Here is a 27,190-nt window from a genome sequence, read left to right on the forward strand (position 1 = left end):
TTCCTGGATGTCGCTGGGCAAGGCGGCTCGCACATCTCCACTTCGCTTCGCCTCTCTCCCGCCAAACAACGACTGCTCCTGCCGCCCCCTCGCCCGCCGGGGCACGGCCGGGGGGTGCTGCCGCGCCGGCGGAGGGGGCCGGGCTCTGCCGGAGGGCTGCGGAGCAGCACCGCGACTCCGCAGCATCCTCGGAGGTCACCGCCTGGCCCGGCGCTGGCTACCGCAACCCGCTCAATAAAGCCCCCTCGGCCTTGCCACGGACCGCCGGCCCCCGCCGCCCCCCTCCTCGCCCGCCAGGACCCCCGGTTACAAGGCGCCCCTTTGTGCGGGGAGGCGGGGGGCGGCCGTGCCGTGCCCGGGAGGGGGGGGGGGGGCGGGCGGCGGCGGCCCGGGGGGGCGGGCGGGCGCGCCGGGGGAGGAGACAGGCGGGGAGGGCGGCACAAAAGGGGCTGCTGCAGCCCTGCCCGCCGCTGCTGGTGGGGCTCGGCTCCGCATCGCATCGCATCCTTTCCCGCGGCCGGGAGGAGGTGCCGGGCCGCTCCGCGGCGGCGGCGAAGGAGGAGGAGGAAGGCGGCGGGGGGCTGCGGGCTTGCCTCGCCTCGCCTCGCCGCGGCCGGCGCCGAGCCATGCCGGGGGGCGGCGGGCGGGCCGGGGGCGAGCGGCAGCCTCGCCCCGCCGGGGGCCCGGCGGGCACCGACGCTGCGCCGGCCGGGGGTGAGTGAGTGAGCGAGCGGGCGGGGGGGAGACGGGCGACGGGGCGGGGAGGGGGGGCAGCGCGCACCCGCACTCCCCGGTGGAGCCGCCCCGGGGCGGCGGCGGGACCCCCCCTCTGTCCGTCCCCCACCCGCCGCTGCCGCCACCTGCAAGTTGTGCCTCGGCCCGGGGCTGCGGCGTCATCCCCTGCGGGCCTTCCCCCGCCGAGCCCCCACCTTTCCCCTCCGTATTTATTTATATTAGTGTTATTTTTTTTATTCTCTTCTCCCCCACACACACGCCCCCCCCATAATCCCGGCATCCCCTGCTAGGGAGCATCAGCGCCGGGGAGGAGGGAGGCGATGCTGCCAGCCCCCGGCCCGCAGATGCGGGCTCGCCGGGGATGGGGGCACCCTCCGGCCGGGGCACTGCAGTGAAAGCCCATCTGCTGCCCGTGCTCGGCTTGCAAGGAGGGCACGAACTGGGGATGCGTGCCAAGCCCGCAGCAAGCGAGGAGTAACAGGAGAGTGTGCGTGGGAGGGAAAACATACATACAAATATATGTGTATCATCATCATCAAACATCCCCTCTCCCCCTGCTCTCCGTCGCTGTGTCAGATTGCTACAATCTCCCTGTTGGGGGCTCCCTGCAAAGGGACAGGGGCACCCGAATTCTCCCGTGACTTGTGCAGGGTTGTCAGGTCATTTGGAGGCTAGAAATAGCTGCGTCCTGCTGGAGTGGCACAGGCTGGCGTAGCTCTGTCCTTGTGAGTTTTGCTTCCCCGGGTGAGCATGACAAGGGTGATGGGGAACAGGCATCTGCTGCAGCTCTAGACTTCCTCAGGCAGCTCAGCAAGGGAGGGAGTGCGGAGCGGGATGGGGAAAGGCTCCGCTCGGTGCCTCAGCCCGTGGTTTTTCTCTGGGGACTTCTGCAGGTTGTGTTTCCATGAGCCGTGCCTGGGTTGTTCTGGAGCCCTGACTGTTGACCAGAGCAGAAGCTGGGGTCTTGCACCTCTCCCTTCCACCCTGGGGCAGAGCTTGGGTCAGGAGGGAGCCTGCCCTGTCTCCAGCACATGTCGTGGGTGTGGAGCACCTGCCTTCCCAGAGAATGGCCCTCCAGTTACCTCCAAATCCCTTCTCTTAAGTGGGAAGTTCAAGCCTGTGAAAACACTCGGGGGCACCACTACTAACAAGTATGACTTGAGTCACCAGGAGCCCCCAGCCCTGTGCAAACAATTTCAAGTTCCTGCCTACTCCTGCCCCTGCCTCCTCCACTGCAGCAGGGTGTGAGTCAGCAGGAACTTTACAGGCCCCCTCCCCAAAGGGTGGCTCATGCTTTGTAGATCCCACCTGCAGAAGTGATGTTCGAGTCCCCCTGGAGCCTGTAATTTAGGAAGCACCAGTCCCTGTTGCTGAAACTTGGTTGCTGCCAGCTCATCTGAGAAGAGCTGAAATAAAGTAGGACCTACCATTTCTTGACCTACTGAGAGCCATCTTGGGGAGGGGGGAGGAGGAGGAGGAAAGACCAGTGGGCTCCCTCTCCTCCAGCACACCTCCAGGTTCCGAAGCTCCCCCTAAACACAGCTGTAGCACCTGTGCTGGTTTTTCAGCCTCAGCAGTAGTGCTGGGAACATGTCATCCAAGCTGGGGTGGGAGAAGAGCACTCCTTTGAGCTATTCCTGGGGAGCCTCCAGCTTCCCTGTAACATAAAGCAAGCTTTGAATGAAAGCCATTATGAACTGCAGAAGAGGAGTGAAGCTGCAACTCTGCCACTGCATGTCATAAAAGTCCTCAAAGATTTATAGTCCCTCTACACCCTCAGGTGGTTTTGCAGTAGTGGTAAGAAATCCACTGCAAGGTGTAGCATTCCCTCCCTGCAAGGGCTCTCAGTTATACATGCATAGCTTGTTTATTGATGCCCCTTAGGAGAGGGGAGGGATTCTGGCTAGCTACAGGTTGGTTTTCTTTCCCCATTCCTAATGCAGTGGGCCAGCTGCTGCCTTTCGTGCTGGCACACCTTTGGTCCCAGGTGCTGCTGAGGCTTATCTCCATCAGAGGTGCCCAGTATGCAGTGGCCCATTTCCAAACTTGGTTCAGGGACTGAGCTGCTGCCTGCCTGCCTCCCTCCCTGCAAATGCTGGTAAGACTGGAAAAAGAGGTGCTTTTGTGTCACACAAGGGTTGCCTTAGCGAGGAGGTAAAGCAGAGGAGGTGGACAATAGTGTGTGTATTTGCACAGATGTTAGCTTCAGGGCATGCTCACAACTGTAAAAGCCTCTGTAGAGTACTTCGTGCCCGACATGAGACGGGGATAGCTGGACTAGAGGGTTGCTGGGGCAGCTCGGTCATCGCAGAGCCTGCTTAACCTAGGCCAGATGCACGGCAGCAAGCACAGATACACTTGGTGTGTTTGCTCGGGGAGCGTTCCTCTGAAGTTTGTGTGCTCATGCGTTTCCCATACGTCTTGTGTTTACCTTTCTCCTCCTTCTCCCACATGCAATTGGTTAAGTATGGTGTGACTTTGTTGCCTGCCAGATTGGTGTAATGTGCTTATTGCATGTCTTTAAGGGATGCTTGTGTGACAAATGCGGGTGGGTGTTTGCTGGGTGCATGCAGCAATGCACACAGGTCCTGCCGGGTGCACTGATTGTGGAACACATGCACTTCTGTGGAGTTTATGCCCACAAAAAGTGTGGCATGTATAAGCAGTCGTGTCTACAGCAGTTGTTCAGGACAGCGCACGTAGATGTTATTGTGCATGTTCAGTGCATGAAGGACATTTTAGAACAGACAAGTTTCTCTCCGTCCCTCACTTGCTTTGACCCATCCGCAAGCAGAGATAAACTGTCTCGCGGCAGTGTTTGTAGCTGAGTTTTCAGCTTGCTGTGTCTGAGCTTCCTCCTGTCTCAAGAATAGCATCTTTAAGATGCACCTGCTATCACAAATTGACATCTCTGCCCCTGCCTGCCCGCCCGCCCTTGCGTTGGATCATAGTGGCGGAGGAGGAAGTGGGGGAACTTGGTGATGAATAGATGGGGCAAGCTGCTGGGCCAGCTTCATTCCTAAAGGCTGATTAGGTTTGAGGTGGGGTTAGTTGCTCTAAAATGAGTCCTTTGTACGTTGTTGTAATCTGTGACCCAATCAGTGGGATGTCGCTGGAGGAGGTGGTGCTAACGAAGGCTGGTACAGCTGACAATAACTCTGGCAGAGAGGAAGGCGGAGGGGGTACTGACTGCCACAAGAGGCATCTTCACATCTTTAGGTCAGTGAAAGGTGCCTCAAAGGGCTGGTTCATGTTATCAGCCCTGACTGTAGAAGTAAAAGTGTGGCTGGTTATCTCCACCTGCCTTTCCCTACTGTCACCCATTAGTTCTGCAACAAAAGGTTAGGCTGCATTGCATTTGTCCTGACAACAGGATGGCATCTTGTGGTACTACAACAAAGCATTACAGTAGGATCTGAAATTTGGGGAAGGTAGGCACATGGGGCAGTGCAGTGCATGGGGACATGGGGGTACGTCTGAGGAATGCCCCTTTCTTGGAAAGGGGGTGACACATCTGCAGTGCACATGTGGACTGTACAGTCAGGTCTATGCTGTAGTAACAGTGCTGTGTGGGGTGCCCAGGACCAGCTGCTTGTCCCAGGGGCCAGTGCAGAGTTGCAGTCACAGAGCTGCTGAGCTTCTCCTGGAGGAGCTGGGAAGAGATGTCATGTGCTGGAGCCGTGGTGTAGGGTGCACAAGACCACTCTGTGCCTGCATCCTTGTGAAATGGACTCTGACTGCAGGTGTCAGGAAGACAGAAACATGATTTATTTACGTTCCTTTCTGACTTCTTTGCACTCCCTGCAGTGCTCTTCCTGAAGCACAACAGGTACCTTCTGTTCTTCAAACTTCTGAACACCTGGAACAGGGCAGGCATATTTTTATGCTCAGAAACTTGCCTGGTAGAGCTGATGGGTGAAAGGGAGTGCAGCACAGCACTCTGAGCTTTCATCAAGCAGGCTGAAGGATGAAGCCTTACAAAATGCGAGGGCTTGTTCTTGAGCTGTGATTTAGGAAGTGATTATTCCCTGCTTCAGGATAGCAAAAGTTACCTGAGCTTCTTGCTGTGGGGCCCTTGGCCTTTCGTACTGAGAACCTGCTGACTTGAATAGACAGCTTGATGAGCTCAGTTAATGTTCCCTGTTTCCCCAGCTAGGGGAGTGCCCAGGCCTGTGTCTAAATAGGCTTTTTTTAAAAATCAGCCACGGTTGTGGGGTATGACCAGACCGAGCCCTGCCAGTAGTCTTTCTCAGCCTGTAACGCACAAGCTGCAAGCAGCAGGAGAGGTGGATGTGGCTGTGGCTGTCCAGAAGGAGAGAGGCAGTCGGGGCAACTCTGAGAATCATTTGAGTATTGCATTTTATGAGAAAGGTTTCTCTCCAAGGGCCTCAAAGCAACCCATTAAGTTTCCATTAATTAGGCAAGCCCCTTACCTGGAGTATAAAAGTCACACTCTGATTTCCCACCCAGGGAAACTGAGGCATGGAGCAAGACTGCAACATGCCCAGTGGCACACACAGGGGCTCAGCAGGAGAGCACGGACTGAAGTGCAACACCTTCCATACTTGCTTTGCTCTGGCTGTCTTGGAAATCCCAGATAATGGCTGGGTGTGGGTGCTGAGCCAGAGGTTATTGATAACTTTCTGGTCACTGCCTGGATTCTCCTGCCCTTTTCACCACAGGTACCACCTCCTTCTTGATCGGCTGCCTAATCTATAATCCCAGCTCCCTGCTGCCTTTCCCTTGGAGATTTTCCCCTTGGTGTGTAAATTGTACGGTTTGAGCCAGGGTTAGCGAGCAGAATCAGACTGTTATCTCTTTAAGGCTTTGGGGTGATTTTTATCTCGGGATATTGCTGCATGTGTCTTGCATGATACCAAAGCTGCAGCAAGCAGATTTGAAGCATACCGAAAGACTAATGCAAATTAGACTCACTGCATAACGGCTTCAGCAACTGTGAAACCTGTGATCTAAACACAGGTATCTGCTACGCTGACTTTATCTGCGTTAGGATCCCCTGTTTCGGCATGCAGATACTGGAACAGAAAGCAAGAGAGAAAACATGGCAAAAAGACATGAAAGGGAGCCTTTCTCCTAGATGTTGAGCCCTTTAAGAAAGAAGGGGAAGGTAAGCTAGTGCCCTGAGATTTTAAGCTGGTTCTGCTGAGGCTGAAGAGAGGGCTATGGTAGCGCTTTCTATTCCTCCTTCCTCTGGCACAAATGCTTCTGGGTGGGCAGCAGGGAAAAGGAGGAGGATGGAGGCCTGTGCAGACTGAGCATGTTGGGCGCAGACAGATCTTGGAGTCTGCAGGAGCTGGGAAAGGTAGTGCTTTAGAAGAAGGGTTTTCCTGCATGGGGGCTGAGAGTGGATGGTGCTCAGTGCGTATGAGGAAGTCCTGTTTTTGTGGAGCTTGTAGTCTGAGGGCCAGCTCTGAGGCAGAGCAAAGGGCAGGGTAAATGAGTAGAACAGTGCCCTGAAGTGATCAGCGTGAGCTGCATGCTGTTGCTTAATGACCCCATTGCTGAGGGAAACGTCGGTGGCCCTGATATTCAGGGAGGCAGTTTTCTCTCTGCTTTCAGCTCAGCCTTCCCCATACATTATTTGTGCTAGCAAAACTGTTCCTTCGTTACTGCCTCCAGAGTGTTTTCAGTTCCCTTTTCTCATTCCCACCTGCCCCAGCAGTGGTCGTCTCCCTGCCTTGCTGTGCCAGTGCTGTCCAGCTGCAGCTCTTGCCAGTTAACCACAATCGATGGAGGCAAGATGTACCAAGCAGCCTTGCTTGAAGTGGACGTTATTTGCTGCTTTTTCTCCTGGGGCCACGTGAGGTCTCTGGAGAAGAGGTGGGTTAAAGGAATTGATGTTTCCCCATCAGCCCTGTGTCCTCAGATACACTAAATACGTGCTGTTGTTTGGTGCAGGCCTGACAGCAAGTGGCTGTTGTGCTCTCGGATATGTGCTATTGGCACAGAGCCTCTGTGGCCTCGAAATCCCTATCTAGCAGCAACTTCTGGAGCAAGGGTTGACCACACCTGCATTCAGCTTAGCCAGGGGGATGATGGGATTGCTTTTGCATAATTTAGCAGTCTCTTGAATTATTTATAGTGTAGTTGTGCTCTGGAACAGAGTCTTCTCACTTCCCATGAGCGCTGGGGGGGAGGGAAGGGGAGTTTGTCAGGCATCCAGAGTCTATCACTTAGCGATGAGGAAGTGCTGTGGGTTTCCTTTCTGCCCATGTTTGTTCCCATATGCCTCTGTGTTGCTGAACTGTCCTGAAAATCCAGTTCTGGTTTCTGCATCACTCAGGTGTATGATACAGTGGAGCATCTCCATGACTGGGGACTGTGCAAGAGGTTCCTGAGTTTGGAGCCTTGTCTTTGCAGTAAGGAGATGGTGTGAAGCTGGAGACAGTGAAACTGGTACTTAGATTTGGTCCCTGACTCAATTACAGGGCTGTGCTGTGGATCTGGGGCAGGGATCATTGGGACTGCTCTGTAAAATATTCAGATACTTGAGAGCATTTTTTTCTTTTGAAGGCCCATCTTGTCCTGCCAAAGTGTGTTTTAGCTTTGGCATGACACGGTCCATTGGACTTTACAAGAGATCATCAGGACCTGAAGACTTGGAATATCAGGTGGTTGAGTAGCAAACTGTGCAGCTGAAATTCCTGTAATTTCTCAGCAATTAAAGCCAGAAGAACAAACAGTTGAGGGCAGAGGGAGACTGGTGCAGTTTTTTACAGGCTCTAGCAGCAGAGGAGCATTGTGAAGATGAGCTGGGTGGTCTGAGCACTCACCCCAGCTATGTATGAGTTGCATGCCCTTTGGCCCTGTGCTTCACAGTGACAGTTTGCTGTACCATGCAGATGGGCTGTCCCACTCCTGCCCTGCTTTGTCCTGGCAACCTCAACATGACTATGGCTTCCCCCACTGCCTTGCACATACTTCTTGTTCACCACCAATTTTCATGGTGTGCTTACACATTAGTTTTGTCTTCCTCCTCTCCTTCCTTTCTGACTTGGCTGTGGCAGCTGACTTCGCAGAGTTCAATATAAATGTTTGTGTTACTGAAGACCTGAAAGAGGAGGGAAGGTGCTGAGGGTGGAGAGGGAAAGGAACTTGGCCTGTAATCAAGTGATTGTGGCATTAAACTGCTCTGTCTACTGTACTGTTGATCAGAAATGCTCAGCTTCCCTGTTTTTATCTGCCCAGTGTCAGTTTGTGGCTTTTGCATTTAGGGAGAAGTTGGCCAGACAATCACCAGATGTCCCCTGGACAAGCTGTGCTGTCCCACCTAGCCCTGGCCTGGTTCTTGGGTTCTTCAGCCTGAAACAAAATCCAGTCTTTTATCAAATGGGTTTACCTCTTGTCAGGGATGTCAGCATCTGGCTAAATGCAAAATTCGTCCTCATCCCTCCCAAGAAATAAGGCCATCTAAGGGGATAATGTGAAGACAAATGGTCCCAAAACCTGTGTGATGTTCAGGATGACATTTGATTCACTGATGAAGACTAGCTCTCTCCCTCTTTCCCCATAGACTTGCTCCAAGTTATTTCCGCTTGGTTTAATCTGGAGATCAGGGTACTGCTTTGCTTAGTGAAAGGGAATGTTTGTACAGAAGTAAACATATTGTTGAGACCCAGGCCTGCTGCAATGCCTGTAAACAACATCCAGCCGTCTGTGGGAGGCAGAAGAGAGATTTATGTGACCCTGAGTTAAGTGCATTAGGAGGCTTTTGATTTCATTCTGGGAAACTGCCCCTTTTTGTGGTACCATATGCCTGTTACCGGCATAGAGCCATTATGAAAGATTTGATTCGTGTGGATTTAATCCTAAGGGCTGTGATGCTGCAATCAGAAGGATTACATAAGCAGGGGGTTGTCTCTGCAAGCCAGAGCCCAAAGTGCTCTGCAGAGCCCTGCGAGCCTGTGCCCTTTGTCCACCCCAGAGGTAGGAGTCCGGGCTGATTCACTTCTGCCTTGGGGCAAGGCATTGAAGAGCTCTCTGCCTATCAGGGCTTTCTTTCTGAAAATAATAACAAAGTGAAGTGGCAGTGGGGGATCCAGGCAGCACTGTGTCGAGGTCTTGCTTAAGTCTTGAAAGAGGAAATGAAGAACAAAGGCAGAAGAGACAAATAAATAAGGGTCTGTTCTTGGTCCAAGAAAAATTCCCATGGGTTTGTGTAACATTCTCGGGAAGGCACAACACTCCCAGGACTGGAGTTAGTTTTTGAGAAATAAAAGGAAAGGGGAAAGAGGCGAGAGAACAAGGAGTGGGGGTCAGGGATGGGCAGGAGAGAAGGAGGGAAAGACACCCTAGAGAAACCTCTCAGCATGGACTCAGGTTTCTCTGGCTGTTCCCGGTAAAGAGGGGTTAATGCTCTTTGCATAGGATTGGCTGGTCACCAGACATTCAGAGAAGAGGGGGATCTGGGGGCTGCCAAGTGGGACCCCTGTGGCCTGAAAGGAGGGGAGGAGGGGAAGGAAGAGGCTGGGAATGCTCTTCCAAACAGTAATAGATCGGCTACTGTGAGAAAGTGAGCACACTGCCAAACCCCAAGTGGTTGGTGATGGATGGGGGAGGAAGGAGGGTGGGGATGGAGGGCCAGCTCTTCTCCGTGGCTGCTAGGATCTTGCTGCTCTTCCATAGCCTCTCTTTATTTATTGTCTTCCTGGGGTTTAATTGCTCCCCTCCTTGATCCATCTTGGAGAGCTTTTATCCTGGGGATGCACAAACAACTGCCACCTCCTTCAAAAATAGCTGGAGGCAACGTGGTTTCTGCCTGCCTCTGTGGGTCTGTGCACTCTACCCATCTCCATGGCATCATGTGCTTCTTGACTCCTTAATTCTTTAGCTGCCTTGCTCTGGGCCCACGGGGCACCCTCCTCACCTTCCTCTAGGCTGTTCAACCTGCTTGTTACTTGGACTGTTAAACAGTCCCCAGGAACTCTGCTGCTTTCCTTTGCACAGAGGCTATGTGCATGGTCTGACCCATGGATCCTCAGCTCTGAGCATAATCTTGACTGCTCATCTTGATGCTGTTCTCAGGATTTGTGACTTGTACTCTACTTGCTTGGCATACATGGACTGCCTGCCAAGATCTGCTTTGAAAGCAGTTACCTGCTGCTGCTTCTTCCAGATCCCTACTTGAGATGTGTTCCTTCCCTGATGCTGCTGGGAGGAGTTAGAAAGCTCATGATAGTTGAATGGGGCCCTCACTGGAGATTTAAAGTCCTGCAATTTTGAGTGTCTGAAGATGTATCTACATGATATCACAGTTTTGGTGAGAAGTGAACTGGTGAAACAACTTAGAAAGTTTCTTCTGGTCAGCTGCTTGTTCCTATGCCTAGGCACCTCTCTTGAACTTTATTTTTAACCCAGTTAGATCTGCTGCTGATTTGGCTTTACAAAGCAGTCTTTTATACAATTGACAACTTGAATTCATACAACTGACAACTGAGGGGTAGTGAGCTATGAAGGTGGTGAGTGAGGGGAGAGAACCTATGAAACAACAGCCTTTGTTACCACATGCCTCACTTGAGGTCTCTGAAAGCATGATTTTCTTTTATCCTCAGACAAAATGGTTTTGTCCTGTCCCTCTCTGCAAGACACTAAGACTAGCTGGGAGTTCTTGCGTACTTCTTTGATTACCCCATGGCCTGTCTGAGGACTTAAGTTGCTTTTTTGTGTAGTTTTGTCCCTTTCTCCTTTCCTATTCTTCATCTCATGATGGAGCATTCCTTCCCTGTAAGATACCAATGTCCAGAAGCAAAAGAACTAGCCAACTCCATTTTGCACTGCTGTAACTGCTGCACTTGAAGCAGTGAGCATCAGCAGTACTGTATTTGGCTGGGAAAATGGTCTTGCATCCTTGGGGGGGGGGGGGGGGGTGCGTGTGTGTGTACGACAGAGTGCAATGAGCAATGCCTCAGCTCACCCTCTGATGTCCTGAGAGATGCAGTCTTGGAGCCAAGTGGTGATGCAATCTCCAGGGCCATCCAGCAGTCTTTGTGGAACCAGATGTTTTGAGGAGGCAGTAAGCTGGATTGAGGAAGACTCCTTCCAGGATATCAGGCATAAGTGAAGGAGAGAAGAGGATAGAATTGCTGCTTCTCCTTTAGCAGAAAGAGCACTTAGACTAGTGGTGCTAAGAAATAAAAATTGCGGCTTCTGAGAGTGTCTGAAGAATGAGAGTGTGCCGAGGCATCTCTGGAGCCATGGAAATACCTGTGGTGTGACTGGCTTTAGCTGGAGAGAGGAGATTCGTTACAAGGGATCCCAGTACAGCTGAAGGATACTGAGAAGACTATTTGATAGTTTCCAGTGGAGTTGGAAATCCAGTTTGAAGTTTTCTTTAGCATGCAGTACTGTACCCTTGTGTTGTCCAAGTCCTTGGATAAAATTAAATTGGTGTCTCATAGGTCCTTACTGGATTTCAGTAGAGTTTTTTAGTCTTCTCTGAGCAGATCTTTTAAACCGGGGGTTGGAGAATTATATAATTATGCTGCTATTAGTATTATGGTAGTTACAGTAAGAACAGTCTGTTCAAGAAGAGGGTTTTATAATGGACTCTGAAGTTGTTCAGATGCTGGTCTATTCTGCTGACTTCTGTCAACAAAGACCACTTTACCTCCAGGTCCTGTGTGTTGTGTACAGAGGGTTAAGAGCTGCTTTGTCCCAGAGTGTATGAGTATCTTGATGTGGCATTTAAAATAACCAAAGTTTAGTCCACCAAAGAACAGGACAAGACACTTGAGAGAACAGTTGAAACAGTGAAAACCTATGGAAAGTGCAAAGTCCAAAAGGTGCTGTGCTTCCAGGAGCTGAAGGAGGAGGTGAGTAGCCACAATACTTAAAAAGCTGGAGGCTTTGTATTGTGTCCATCTTAATTTTTATATGCAGCAGATTGTACCTACTGGCATGGAGCACTTTGGTTTCCTATAAGAGCACATAGGAGAAGACACCTGTTTTCTTTTTGACTACGGATGCTACTGGTCAGTGGAGGCCTATCAAGGCTGCACACAATCTGGAGGCTTATGGTTGATATAAGGTATATCATGTGTCTGCCTTCACTGGGAAGGGGAAGGCAATGCCTTTGTTTCTCAGCTGTGCTCACATCCTTCCCTGGCCAGCCTCATCTTAGCCTTGCATAGAATCACCCTTTAGCGGTCTGGATTTTTTCCTGCATCCAGTTTTCTTACTGGCTTGATGAGACCCTTTAATGGTGTGTGGATGACAGCTCTGGAAGTCAAATGGATGCTATGGTGGCACCCCGTTGAGAGTGGTCACCTTATCTGCTCGCTTCCCTGTTGGAAGGGAGGGACGATGCTTAGGACAGAGCCTCGGTCTCCCATAGCCTGACCTTACTTGAAGAGTAACTGTGCTGCATGGCTTGCTCCAGCTGCTTGTCCTGGCAGCAAGTCATTGGTACTTTGTGGTCAGTTGCTTCAAAGCTGCGAAGGAAGCGCACAGCATGAGGTATTGCTGTTTTGCGTTAGCGCTGTGGGCAGCAGCTCTTGATGAAGGTTATGGAAGAATATCGTATTCCGACCTTGAAACTTGAATGGAAACAGATATGGACCTGCTTGCATTCAAACCATCTTGTACTGTGACTGCCAGAACTTCCTGCTGTGACATCATCCTAGATTGCAGTCCTTGAAAACACCATGGCATACTTCATGTGAGAGAAGTGCTGAGCCCTAGATACCTTCTGATACATCCTGCTTCTCTGCACTTGCCCTGCTGCCCATCTTTGTAGGATAACCTTCTCTTCCTGTCCTTATGCAAAGCGCAGTCCTGCTGTCCCCAAGCTAGTCACACTTCAGTTGTAGACAAATAGTAGGTTTTATAGTTTTCTCCCTACTTCTGTAGGTGTTTGCAGGACAAAAGTAACTTGAGGTTTTAGAGTGTTTTGAGGTACTGTAACCCCAGTGCAAGTTGTGATTCCTGTGCCCTGTGGATGGCAGGTAGATCTGGTACTTTAGAAGTGTGGAGCCTGTTCATTTGTCTTTAGCTGGAGCAGAGAGAGAGGGTTTAGCTGTCAGGTGGAGTGGGGGATGGAAGTCATGCTGGATTTTAATCTGCTCTGTGAAAGCAATTCTAATTTGAATTGTTGTTTTGTGTTGAAGTGTCTGAGTGATGGGCAAATATTACTGCATGGGTGTTATGGGATAACTTTTGGCAGAGGAGATGAGCATCTCTGTATCGAGGAAAAACAGAAGCTTCTACTCTGACTTGTCCTTCACAGCAGCTTTTCTCCTGTAACCACAGGAGAGGTCTAGGAAGTCTTGAGTCCCATGCCCTAACAAGGTGGAGTGTGGGGTATCATGCATTCGATGACCTGTTGCATGGCCTCTTGCCAGTGTCTTCCAGAAAAGAACATTAGGACTGGTGAACTGCCAGCTCTTAGTGGTGCGTATCTTTCTCTCTGGCTCCTTGAAAATTCAGGATATGATTTCAGGATGGTATAAATCAACTGGTCACTTGATATAATGGCAAAGTAAATCGGTAACAGGTGCCTGGGGATAACTCATGCATACTGCTTCTAGCTTTCCTCCTTCTTGGAAAGCCCTTCCCCTGCATGGTAGAGACATAACTTCAAGCAAGGAAATATCAAAGGGATCCCTTACAAAAAGAAGCTTTCAGCTTGTCTTGCCGAGACTGAATGTTGCTGAAGCGGTTTATAACTGCGTGTTCCCTAAAGAGTTTTGTCTTAATGGAGCTGACTGTCCATACTCCTTCTGGCTTTTTCTTCTACTTGAACATTAAAGCTTTTCTTGCTGTTGTTTTTAACCTGAGAGCAACTTGATCATTCTCCCTGAGATCAAGTTGACTTTTTGCTTTCCCCTCCTCACTCAAAATTGTCAGAAGGGAAATATCTCTTTCTTGCTGTTTTGTGTATTTCTGGTAACTGATGGCTGCTTTGTGACAGAGCAGCTGGACTCTTATGACAAACTGAGATGTCTACCTGACTGGTACCTCCTTTCTCATTTTTGCTGCTTGTAAACGTTCTGCATGGGGAAGGTGGGTAATAATATCTTCCTCCCCTACTGGCTTTTGTCTCCAATTAGCTACCACTCAAAGACACATCTTTCACTACAGTGCTAATCAGAGGATATGGGAAGGGATATGTGACTGATGGTTTTTAGTATCTCAGCCCATCCAAGGGTGCATGAGCTCTTGCCGCTCCCCAGCAGAGGAATCCCTGGCATGTGAGAATGGAGGTGGGCTCCTGGGGAAGAGGTTTTGAAGAGGTCACAGCTTGCTGCTTTGCTTCCCTCCTTTTAGGAGGGAATAGGAAATGGGTTCATGTTCCCACTCCCTAACAAAGGCAACTGAGCAGTGAAAATTGCCTCCTGGGACATGTCAGAAGCAAAACAGCAGAGGGTACTGCAGGGCCAGCTTGCTTTGGCAGAGCTGGAGGAGGGCTGTGCACGCCAGCCCAGCTCTTCCAGGCGCAGACTGCAATAACAGGGAGGCAACGCAGCCGTGCACAGACTGAGTTTTGCCAGTGGGTAAAGAGCTGCAGAGCCGTGTGCTGAGCCTGACAGATACTGATGTATGCAAATGTCAAGTGAGAAGAATATGCTTTACTTCCTAAAACTGTGTCCTGCTATGTTGACATGGCACATCACATCCCAGAAAGTGAAGCAGTTTGCTGAATGTCAACAGCTACAGCTTTTTGTCTGGGAATTTACCGTGGCACAAGGATCATCACAGCCATCTGGGAAGACGATGGACGTATGCCTTGTGTGGCTCCTTCAGCACCTGCCCTCTGTCCTGAGCTGGCCCAGAGGAAGCTGGCTGCCCTGCATTTCTGTGTCCTGTAGGAACTGGAGGGAAAACCAGCACTACCTAGCAGCTATTGGGATTGCCTTATTGGAGCGGGTCAGCTGTTCATCTCACCCAGGTTTCAGCATCTGAGAGAGCAACCTGATGTCTGGAGGTAATGCCTTGGAGAAAATGCAGGACACCTGATTGAAGAAAGCGGTACTCATTTACCAGTGAGGGACACTTTCTCCTGACAGCCAGTCACTGCTAATTTAGTGGTTTCAGCTTCCTTGTGCCCTTCTCTTCCCCACACTTCAAGACAAAGCAAAAACTGGTGACATGCAAGGAAGAGGCACTGGATACTCCTCTACCTTGCAAGTGATATCGCTGTTCCAGCAAGATATTAATGGGGCCTTAAAAAAAAAAAAAAGAAAAATAAATACCCTGGACACAATGAGATGCTGTTGGGGGTTTCTGCAGACCCTTGTTTTGCCCCCATGAAGAAAGTCTGACAGCAAGCCCCAACATGGTCCTTCACGGCTCTGAACAAGAGAACATCCAGCCCCTTCATGGCTGGGTCACCACAAAGATGGCCTTCCACAAGCTGGGCTGTGAGGTCAGGCCGTGGAGCCATGGCAGGTAGGTGCAGGAGGTGAGGGCCTGCCCTGGCATGGTCCTCTGAGGAGAGCTGCCATTTCTTCCTTCCCAGCCTGCCTGACAAGATGACCTCCTGGGGGTGCACAAAGCCAGAACCCTGACCCTTTTCTGGTCTGTGTCGTGTCAAAGTATGTCAAAAACTGTAATAAACATTAACAAATAGGATCAAGCTATCTCTCTTTTTCTTGCTTTTTTTTGTTTTAATTTTTTTCCCCTCCCATGGCAGTGCTGAAACTTTTCTGCCAGCTTCAGCAGTCTCCCCGTTGAGAGCTTGACATGGGGCTCCTCACTGCCATGGAAGCATGGGGGATGGCATCAGTGGACAGTGGCTCTCACTAAAAATGTGACCGTGAAGTGTCCAGAAACACTTGTTGCTGAGCTGTAATGTATAACCGCAGACAATCCTGTGCTGTAAGGTATAACTGCAGACAACCCCTCTACCAAAGTCCGTATTGGAGCCATCTGTAGAGAGGCAGATATGTTTTCCTTTGGGCAGTTGCCATCTGTCTAAATGCTTTATGGCTTTTCACTTTAGTATTAAATTCTCTCCAAGTTAATCAGTAAACGCGCTTTGCTGTTTTTACTTAATACCCTCTGAAGTGGTGGGAGCAGGCTGGGTGCTTCTTCCCTCTGCTTCTGTGCTGGGACATATGTTGGCTGTGAGGAGCCCTGGGGCAGGGGAGTGGGACAGCCCCTGTGTGGGGCTGGTGGTGTGGGGCAGCTCCTCCGTGCCCCCCAGGAGGGAAGACCTGCCTCCTGCAAAGGTGGCGCCGGCACCATTGCACACTGGGTGGAGGGTTTATAGATAACGGCATGGGGTGTGTGGTGCCTCTTGGGAACTTTGGCCCTGGAAGAGGAGATGGCACCAGGGCAGAGAGCTGCCATGGGGGAGAGTGTTATGGAGGGGGCACAGCAGTGTGTGCTGTATGTGTGGAGCTTGGAGGGGGTCTCTGCTTGTTTGCCTGCTGCTGCACAAAGGGTGTCATGCTCCAGGGAGAAGAGAACCGCCTCTGCTTTGCAAAGGGCTCTTGGGTGACCTTGTTTCCCTGCCCATCTTTGCCCCAACTTTCCTTCCCTAAACAGCAGAAGGTGAGTGCCTTTTCTCCTTTTCCTTGGTGAAGCATTGGGTGAGCTTAGGGGTTTTTTTTTATTTTCTTCTCTTTTTTTGTCCTTTTTATGGATTGCAGTCTTCAATCACTTCTCTGCCTGACAGCAGCTCTGTGCTCCCTGCCTGGGCTGGAGGAGGGGAGGTGATGTAGAGAGAGGATGAAGGCAGTATTTCATGTTGTTTGGAAGGAAGGGCTCTGCACCACTGACTTCTTGCTGGCCTGACATGGATCTGTCATGGTGGCACAGTATTACCAGTGGAGACAGCTAGATGTTTATTTTGGTCCCCTTGATCCAGATAAACCTCAGAATCTGGTCCACAGAAAATGAAAAACAAAGGGCAACATTTGGAGATACAGTGAACTTGGGAAGGACAAGAGAAGAGTAAAAGTGACACAATCTTTTTTTTTTTTTTTCCCCTGCTCCCCCACGTGAACTTGGGTAACATTTCCTAGGAACAAGGGTGGTTTTTAGGGTGTGTGTTGAGCAAACACTGAAAAGATCTGGGGAGCGTAGGTGTGTTCCTGGCTCTGCCAGCCTGGCTAATGATCTCAGTCCTTTAAAACTGCCTCTTTTACGCTGGTCACGTTTCAACCATGTACCCCTACTCAGTCTTGTCCCTCTTGCTCTCTCTTCATTTTCGCCCAACCCTCTGGTGATGCAGGGGCTGTGGAAGCTTATGTTCATTTTGTTTTCATCAATGAATAGGGAGAAATCTGCCAAATGCGGTGAGTTCCTGGTACTGTGGATTTCCCATCTTTCCACCCTGTTGTCTGTACCTTTCTTGTCTGTGAGTTTATAAGACTGTGACTGATCTAGAAGAGGTTCAGCTTAGTGTAGCCCAGCTGAGGCAAAAGACCCACTGAAGATGGCAGGGGGTGGGGGGAGTAGTTCTTGGATTCAGGTCTCAAAAGATGCATGCTGAATTTGAGCCAGCTTTCTGCCACCCCCAGCCTGTCTTTCCACCAGTGGTAAACTTTTTGCACGTCAGTAACTATTGAATGTGACTTTCCTTTTCATGGCTTTTCCACAGGATGAAGATGAGACGCCATAAGCTCTTTCTGACTCTCTGCATGGCTGGTCTCTGCCTCATCTCCTTCTTGCACTTCCTCAAGGCCCTTTCCTATGTCACCTTCCCCCGGGAGCTGGCTTCGCTTAGTCCCAACCTTGTCTCCAGCTTCTTCTGGAACAATGCCCCCGTCACACCTCAGGTCAGCCCTGAGCCAGGGGGTGCAGAGTTTCTTCGCACACCCCTGTACTCCCACTCCCCCTTGCTCCAGCCCCTGCCTCCCAGCAGAGCCAGCGAAGAGCTGCACAAAGTTGAGTTCGTGCTGCCGGAAGACACAACAGAATATTTTGTCCGTACCAGAGCCGGCGGCGTTTGCTTTAAACCAGGCACCAAGGTGTTGGAGAAACCACCTGTGGGAGGGCGGGCAGAGGAGCGAACAGATGGTGCAGCTTCGGGACGGCCAGCTCGCAAGCCGCTGAGCGCCAGTGGGACCAAGCGGCGCAAGTGGGTGGAGTGTGTGTGCTTGCCAGGCTGGCACGGCCCCAGCTGTGGGGTCCCCACTGTGGTCCAGTACTCCAACCTGCCCACCAAGGACCGCCTCGTGCCACGGGAGATTCCCCGGCGGGTCATCAACGCTATCAATGTCAACCATGAGTTTGACCTGCTGGATGTCCGCTTCCACGAGCTGGGAGATGTGGTGGATGCCTTCGTGGTGTGTGAGTCGAACTTCACAGCCTATGGAGAGCCGCGGCCCCTCAAGTTCCGCGAGATGCTCCTCAACGGCTCCTTTGACTACATCCGTCACAAGGTGCTCTATGTCTTTCTGGACCACTTCCCCCCTGGTGGCCGTCAGGATGGTTGGATTGCTGACGATTACCTGCGCACCTTTCTCACCCGGGACGGCATCTCTCGCCTCCGCAACCTGCGCCCAGACGATGTCTTCATCATCGATGATGCCGATGAGATCCCAGCCCGTGATGGCGTGCTCTTCCTCAAGCTCTACAATGGCTGGACAGAACCCTTCGCCTTTCACATGCGCAAGTCGCTCTACGGCTTCTTCTGGAAGCAACCAGGCACCTTGGAGGTGGTCTCAGGCTGCACCATGGGGATGCTCCAGGCTGTCTATGCTACTGACGGGATCCGTCTGCGGCGCCGTGAGTACTACACCATGCCTGGGTTTCGGCAGTACGAGAACAGCACAGGACACATCCTGGTGCAGTGGTCGCTGGGCAGCCCCCTTCACTTTGCTGGCTGGCACTGCTCCTGGTGTTTCACCCCAGAGGGGATCTACTTCAAACTGGTGTCGGCTCAGAACGGGGACTTCCCGCGCTGGGGTGACTATGAGGATAAACGAGACCTCAATTATATCCGGGAGCTGATCCGGACTGGTGGCTGGTTCGATGGTACTACACAAGAGTATCCCCCCGCCGACCCCAAGGAGCAGATGTATGCTCCCAAGTACTTGCTCAAGAACTACCAGCGGTTCCGCTACTTGTTGGAGAACCCCTACCGAAAAGCGGAGGGTGCTGGGTGAGGCCACCAGGGTTTGCATGGGAAATCAGAACTTCACAACAAGGGAAAGAGTTGGGTGTTTTCTTCTGTTCCTTTTTTTTTTGTTGTTGTTGTTGGTTCTGGGTGGAGCGTGCCATTTCTCTGGGGTCTCTGTTCTGTCTCCCTTCCTTCTCTTCTTCCCTTCATCCCAGGGTGACCCTGGGGACATGAATTCCTCAGTCGTGTGATGGGCAGGAGGAGGAGAGAGATTTGGGACCTATTCTGGCAGTAGCATAAAGACTTTCCTGCATCTCCCGGACCTCTCCTGCTGGCTGGACAGAATGTCTGCAGCCAGCTGGTGGATTTTCCTCTGGGACAGGTTGGGAGGGTCCCATGGGGAGAGGGGGCAGCTGTTCCTGTCCACCCTTGTCCTTTGTGGATTGGAGCAAGCACAGATGCGAGCCTGGGCTATTCAGTGAGCATGTGAGTCAGCAGGCACAAACCGATGCGAGTGGTCATGTGTGCACATGTGTGTCACAAGCATTTTTGAGATGCGTGAATGTGCAAAAGCATCTAAGTATGTGTTTATTTTTTTGCATACCTCTATATTCAAAGAGTATTTTGGGGAAGGAAAATCCTTTGCTTCCAAGGTGTTCTCCCCAAGATGCTGCTTTCTCCTGCAGGCTTAATGCATCTGTTCTTTTCTTGATACTCTCCAGGATACAGTCCTGGAGCAGGCAGATGGGAAGCAGAGGAGAAAGCTGATTTTTTTAATTATCTTTTTTTACACTCCTTTGTCACCCCTATCCCCACAACACTGCACTGGCTTGGCCCACAGAAGCTAAAGCATCTTCCCCGCAGTATGTGCTTCTACTGGGGCTGGGATAAGCTGCAGGGGACTTAATCAGATGGTGGGAGTGTATGTTTACAAGTGCATGGTTTCCTATGTGCATGAGTGCTAACATGCATGGTTTTAGTATGCACGTGGGCGTTTGTTACCAGAATTGGGGGGGAAGGGAAATAGTTGGGTTTGGGTGTGTGCTTTCAGGAAATGGTGGGATCCAGAAGCTGTGATCTCTGTCTTGGCATGGATGACTTTTTGGGGAATTCATAGGAGAGGGCCAGGGAGAGCATTGGTTCTGCATTGCAGTGCCACACTGTGGGACTGTTGGGTGCCTCTCTGGCCGCCTCTGTAACCCTGCAGGCTGTGTCTGTTGCAGGGTTGCTGCTTACATGTGTTGGCTGTTCCTTCTTGCCACAGGGTAAAAGGAGAGGAGAAGGGCAAAGCTCTGAGTCAGCGGTGGGTGTTGTGGGGAAACACAAAGCCTGTCAAGGCACAGGATCCATCTGACTGCTCTTAGGGTGTGAGGGAGCTTGTGGAGAAATGGGCCATGGGCAGATTCTCCCTGGGGTCAAGAGACTATTTTGGGACAATCATGCAATAGAGAGAGCATGTGCAGCCCACACATGCAGCCTGGGCCATGCAGATAAGACCATGAAGAGGAGAAGGGATCTAGGAGGACTCTAGTTGCAGCTGATTAGGCCAGTGTCTGCCCAGAGTTTGCCAGTGATGGGTAGTCAGGATCTAGCCTGCTCTTGTACTGAATTGGTTTGGCCCACTGAGGCAGCTCCATGTCTCCACCCTTACCACCCTTCCTTAGTATATGGCTTAACAGGGTGCCCGGAGACTGGGCTGTAGCAGGCAAAGGGTGAAAAACATGAGGAACTCGCTCTGTTAGCCCCGTAGTGGAAAGACTGGATCATATTCCAATCAGAGAAGTGAACATCATATAGAGGAGGAGGAGAAAAATGTCTTAAGAAAGAATGACCCTGACATCAGGCCAGCTGTGTGAAGCAGGAGGGTTTCCATTGCCATTAACTCACCTCATCAGGGCTCCAGACTCCTCTGTTGCCCAGCCCACTCCCACCCTTGTACCTCATTCCTATCTCTGTATCTCTCTTTTTTTCCCTCCTGTTCTCCTCTCTAGAGAAGTGAATAACATCAACAAAAATAACTTGATTGCCTAATAAGACTGAGACTGAAACAGAATGAAGATTAATTTCTTTTTCTGATCAAACTGAGATAGAGTTCATTTTAGCTCCTTCCACATCTCATATGCCATAATGCCTGCTTAGATGAACTGAAGGACCCTCTTTTTTTGTTGTTGTTTGCTTTTTAAATCACTGTTCTCATTTCTGTGTCTTCCCCATGGATAGAAAAGCTCCTTTGGGAAATAAATAGAGGGAGAAGCTTTGGTAGGCAGAATGTTCTTCCCACAAAGGGAAGCTGTGGCACTAAGTCCAGACTTCTTGATGCAGCAGAAGGAATGCTTGTCACAGTAATGGGGTCCTTGTGCTAAGCAACTGCATAGAGGTCGTGAGTATAGAGAGATTATAGAGAAATGGGGACCCAGCTGAGAAAGGAGGAGCCTGTGTTGAGCAAGATGAGAGAAGTAACACTGAGGCTGCACAACAAGGGAACAATGCTTTCCCCAGGGGCAGCTGGAGGAGAGTAGGTGTGTTACCTCATGTGATTCAGTAGCAGAAAAGTATGGAAGGAAGAAGCTATTTCTCATTTTTACCCTTGGAAGGGAGCCTGACGTTTGCTCTCAGACCTTTGGCTTTACCTTATCTCAGTGACAACACAAGCCCAGTGCCAGACCTTGCTGAAGACAGGAGAGAAAAAGAAAGCAGTCTTTTCATGGGTGCTTTGGCAGCACCAGAGCCCCATGAAGCAGGGGCTAAAGTGCATGCATGCTGGGGCTGCATCTCATTATCATCTAAGTGGGAGCAGCCTCTCCTGCGATACCAGCCCTTCCCATGCATGTGTGTACTTGGGGATTTTTAGTGTACTGCGAGTCACACTTTCCTTGCCTGAGGTATGGCCCTTGTCTCTTGGGAGTTTCAGATGAGCCCACAGCTGCAATACCTGGTTCTCCTATTCATGAAATACAGCATGTTGCCTTCTCTTCACCCCTCCATTATTTGTTCCATCATTCTGCACCTCTCCCTCTGAATTTCCTCTCCCTTCTACCCCCTTGGGCAGGAGGAGAAGGTCCTGCTGGAATTAGTGGCACTGGAGCTCTTCTGGAGGACTCTGGCCCTGTCTTCATCCTGGACTTACTGACTTCCTTATTCTTAGGAAATTAAATTTATAACAGACTCAGACTTCTGTTGTGGTGGGAGGAAGGGACTTTACAGATAAAATGCATTCTGTTTTGTTTCTCTTTTTTAAGAATCGTTTAAACATTTTTTGATTTAAGACCAAACCAGTCAGTGTTTCTGTCTAATTTGTCTGGCTAACCCTGTGTTTATTATCCTTAGAGAGCTAGAGAACTTGTCATTAAAAATCATCCTTCTTGTCCCTGGAGGGGGTGGGGACTAGCAAGATGAGTTTTGCACAGTGATTTCCCAAGGAGGTGGTGTGCCCTCGTTCCAGCCTTGCCTTGTACTGCTATGCCCGGACCTCCATGGCCAGCACACAGGGAGCACCCTTCCAGACATCTTCCACAAGAGGGAACCCAAAAGCATGTGGGTGTGTGGGGTGGTGAGAGAGGCAAAGGAGGAGGCAGCTTTTATCAGATCCTCATTTCCCAGTGCTGAACTCTGAGGTGAGTGTTCAGGCTCCTTGGTCGTGTCTGAACCAGGTCCTGAGGTGTGAGAAGGGAAGGACTGAAAAACACCATCCTGCCCCTGGGCTGGAACTGGGATCAGACCACCAGAGCCTGATGTCTGTTGGTTGGTGCAGCCATGAGTAGTGAAGCCATATGCCCGCTGCCTCTCTGGGAGTGAAGTGCTCTGGTGAAGGGAGGGAAAGGATTGCCAGCCTTTCCCTGCAACCCTCTTTCAGCTCTGTCCTTTTTCTTCTCCAAAACCTTTCCACCTTCAGATTAATTGGTGCAAAGGAGGGCCAGATAGTAGGTGAAGCAATGTGTACCTTGCTCTTCTCTTTCTGTCTGCCCATCTCTATTCTTGCCTTTCCTTGTGCTTCCCACCTAAAAAAGGGATTGTGTGCCCATGCATGGCTTTGGACTGGGGAACTAATCTTCCTCCTTTGCAATAAGTGAAAGGAAGGACATGGGCTTTGGTGGACCTGCAGCCAGTGAACTTGCTAAAGCAGAGGGAACAGGACAGGTCAGCTGTCTTTTGCCCTTCTGGATGACTTCAGGTAATGCCGTACCCAAGTGATGGACAGAAAAGATGGGGTGGTTTTGTGCCTGTGTGGTTGGTATGAAGGACGACATGCTCAAGTCCACTCTCACTGTTGCTTTCTCTGACTCCTGTGTCCTGCTGAAGTGTTTGCTGTCATGCAGCTCAGGCCAGCCTGCTCTTCATGTCTCTGTGGCAGGTAAATGAGGGGAACTTGTGGCCTCCAGGTAACATATGAGTCAGGATGGAGGGAGAGTCTCAGAGCAGAATGAGTATTTGGTTCCCTTCTGCCATCCTTGGTGTATCCTTGTGGGATGGTAGTGTCTTTTTCATCCCCATGGCTCTGTCCCTGTCTCCCAGCTCCTGCCAGCAATCTCTGTGGCTGCTATGCCTCTGCACTGTGAAGAAATGCGTCCGGGGTCACTCCTGGTCCCATTAGCGAACACTGGTGGTGAAGGGGAAGGGATGGCTCATCCTGGCTTCACTGACCTCAAACCTTGGTGAGAAAGGAGGGAAGTGAGTGGAAGAATGGATCCTGGATACTTCCATCGTTGTGTTCTCCCCACCCCCCCTAAGAAAACTCCCTTCTGATTTCTGAGACATTGGACACACTTGCTCTTATTATGGAAAGAGTGGGGGAGCTGGAGGTAGGGGGGTGGCAGGAGGGGCTCGGATCCAGCACCAAGAAAGGAGAGCTGTTTCTAATGCAATACACTGACACTTAAAGGTTTGGGGACTACATATAATGGATTAAGAAGGGATCTGAAATACTCTGAGACTAAGAATTCAAACCACTTTTTTTTTTCCTTTCTGTGTGGATGATGATGCAGTATCATCCTGGAGGTAGTCCAGCTGCACTACCGAGTCTGGGGTCCACCTTGACCTACTGGTGGTGTTGCCCCTGAGGTGGCCCCAGAACACCCCGCTTTGGCAAAAGAATGTGTGGACTTGCCTAAAATAAAAAAGGAGAAAATAAGAGCGTCTGCAAAGCTCCTTTCAACTCTGTAATTTATAAACAGCAAGTAATAATGAACTTTTTGTAAGGATAAATCGAGTGTACATTCTGAAATCATTTTCTCTGTAAATGGTTGGATTTCATTTCACCCTTAAAGGGATGCTTAAAAGGAGGAGATAATAATAAAAATTTAAAAATTTACAAAGTATGAAAGGAAACCAAGGGGTGTGTGTGTGGCAGCTTTTATTTCTGATCGCTTGGAAGAGGGGCCGCTGGACAACGGAGTGAGGGAGGTTGCTTCCCACCTTGGCAGGACCATGTTCCCAAGAAGGGAGATTGAGGGGGAACCCGACTGGTTTAGGGAATGATTCCTGATTTTTGTAGGCCTGGGTCAGACCTAATCTTCTGCGTGTTAGGTGAGTATGAGCACGTAAAGGCACATGAGCGGGCAATAATGGGTACCAGGCGGCTCTGGGAAGAGCTGGTGGATGTGGGAACCAGCATCACCGCTCATGAAATGGTCCCTTGTCGCCATCTTTCCCTCCTTAGATAAATCCACATTTTCAAGTAAAGCTGTAGAAAACCTGGAGCCCCAAATTAAATCTTCCCACTGCAGAAATGTGTCTCTGGTGGCTGACTTTTGGCATGGTGCATGAGAGAACATGACCTCCTTGTTCTGGCTTATTTTTAAACCTGTCTAATATAATTTTGGCTGTTCCCATTGCTTGGTATCAAAGCCTGGTCCTGCTCTGAATCCTCCTAAGCATCTGGCCTCAGCAGTGCCTTTGGCAAGGGTCTTTTGCGAGCTCATGTGCCATCTACAGCTATTTAACTTTTTTACCCTTTTAAGCGTCTTGCACTTCAGGTTCATTTTTGGTCCCATTTGGAGTAGTGAATGTAAGCATCATAGGTTTGTTTCATTATAATCATTAGATCAGCACATTCCCTTTTCTGTCTTTCACATCAGACTCTTTTCAGTTCTCTTGTGGAAGGGTCTCCATCAAACTAGAGACTTGCATTGTGCATTGCTTAATGCCTTTCTGCTGCTTCTGTCTCTGGAACAGAGGGCCCGGGATAAATATACCACTGAAAATTAACTACTAACATTTTTTTATTAACAATTTTTAGCATTCTTAGTGATAGCTGTATTTTTGTGCCTGAATAGGAGATAACCTAAACATAGATGATCACCCAAATGCCTGAACTTTCAATTTTTCAAGAGGGGAAGGTAAGTATATAAGCTTAGGCCAATGGCAGTTTAGCAAGACACCTTAAGAAATGGGAATTGACTAGGTCAGAGGTTCTTCCATGGTTTTTTTCTTGCCTCCAACATGAAATCTTTTACTGACATTTATATTGCTTTAAGAAGTAATGTAAATGGCATTTCTGCAGTTTCTTGTGAGGTTTTAAAAGAAGGCACTGACAGAACCCAGGACCTTTTTCCCAGGAAAGCACAAGCTTCTGCTGCAGGATCTCAAAGTGCCTCTGTGAGCGAGGGGTTGACTCTTCCACAAGCCAGTCTGCAGTGGAGATCCTCAGTTGCAGGAGCAGTGCTGACAGCCCAGCACAGGGGGCATGTGGCTCTACCGTGAGCCTTGTACACCATCTCTCAGAGGGTCCCTCAAGACATCACAATGGATCTTGGTACATGCAGTATGCATCCTGGATATGGGTATGGAGCCCTCAGTGCCGTATTGAACAAGGAGCACGCAAGCCACCTAACACCAAGTAAATTCTGTGTGTTCTGCAGCATTTCAGTACCCCAACAGGTGTTATATGGGAAGATGCACCCTGGAGGGGCTCTGGCATAACCTGCCTGGAAATAAGCTGTTTCTTCCAAGTTCTCACTGTATGTCAGGGATGTCCAGTGCTCATCGTGGGCGCCATGCAACACTGTTTGGTGGGAACTGAGGCTGTGGCAGACCCTCTGTCTCTGGCTTGCGGTGGGGGCTGGCTCCGCCTGATAAACTGATTGATGCCTGCAGCAGGTTTGCTGGTGGACATGCTGTTTCCAAACCCTAGAGTGCTTTGAAACAAAGTAACTTCAATATAAACTTTAGAAAGCTGCAATGGATATACCAAGAGCCTGTCTTGCTGGCTGTTTTTGTTGCTCGGATATGTTTGTTCCCTGTGTAAGCGCACAGCTTAATATGCTGTTTATCAGGGACAATTAACTTTTAATTAGTCCAATTTGATATTTTTTTTTTTTCTAAATCTCAATGCTTTAGTGGCTCAGCTGGGGAAGCAGTGAGATTTCAGCTGGCCGGCAGGCAGCCCATGGAGCAGCCAAGGAGAGAGTTGCTCCAGCCCTGGAGAACGTCACCAGCAAATGGCTTCGTGCTCACATGCCCCCAGCTACAGGTGCCGACTGCCCTGCTTTCCAGAGAGCACTGCCACAGAGAGGATTTGGCCACAGCCATGGCAGAAAGGAGGCATATTCCTGCTCCTGACAGTGGCATGTGTTTCTGTGGCTCACAGGCACGGTCATACCCCAGCTATGTCAAACCTTCACCTGGGAGCAAGCCTTGCAGGGCTTTGCTCTGTTGCTGCAAAACAGCCTCAGAGAAGCCGTGCAAAACTGTCCCATCCGGAGAAAGGTCACTGAAGTGAGAGGCTGACATAAGGGATATAACCCATGGATGCTTGGGAGAGGAGCCTGGCTTTGGGCCAGGCTGCTGCAAGCTTTGCCTTTGTCCGCACTTCAGCAAAAGGGTAAAGGACAAGCCCACTTCAGGTAATGTTTAGGACGTTAATGTAAGCATCTCTGAGAACCCCAAACACAAACCCTGACTTAGAACTAAGGAAAATTTGTCAGTCCTGTTATTTCCAGCATTTCTGGGTATGCTCTTTTTAAGCAAAGTGAGAAGAGAAAATATTCCTTACAATCTTTTGAAATATATTATAGCTATGTAAGAATACAAATCTTTCAAGGCCATATCTCTTGTTACCCAGCCAAATGAAATAAAAAATAAAACTCCATTGTTTTCCTCTTATGTTTCCTGTGCGTTATGGCTTGAACCATGGATTCTCTTGGCTGAAGTCCATCCCAGTAACGATTTAATTTGGGAACACTTCACCCTTCTAAAAATAAGGAAAACTGAGAAGAAGAGCAACTAACTTGTGCTGAATAAAGATCTAAAATGACTTCTTCAGGATCTCAAAGAAAATATGTTACTCAGAGAATGTATAAAATTAAATATTATAAGCTTGCCTCTATGCAGCAAACTCTTTCCTGGCATTTTAGCCCTATCTGGACCTTTTCCAAAGGGAGAGAACAACTCATCAGTCATATCTTTTTTTTCCTTCTCAGACACTTACTA

General features: G+C 50.1%; 1 protein-coding gene across 1 annotated transcript; it reads left to right on the plus strand.

The window, feature by feature from the left end:
- The first annotated feature begins 459 nt into the window (after positions 1–459).
- On the plus strand, positions 460–26,840 carry MGAT3 (beta-1,4-mannosyl-glycoprotein 4-beta-N-acetylglucosaminyltransferase). The gene is made up of 2 exons (XM_074902518.1): positions 460–714; positions 17,300–26,840. The coding sequence occupies exon 2, from the start codon at positions 17,301–17,303 to the stop codon at positions 18,807–18,809; it is 1,509 nt and encodes a 502-aa protein (XP_074758619.1). The 5' UTR covers positions 460–714; position 17,300; the 3' UTR covers positions 18,810–26,840.
- The last annotated feature ends 350 nt before the right edge of the window (positions 26,841–27,190 follow it).

The sequence above is a fragment of the Athene noctua genome, chromosome 3 (assembly GCF_965140245.1).
Source record: "Athene noctua chromosome 3, bAthNoc1.hap1.1, whole genome shotgun sequence".
NCBI classification, from domain to species: domain Eukaryota; kingdom Metazoa; phylum Chordata; class Aves; order Strigiformes; family Strigidae; genus Athene; species Athene noctua.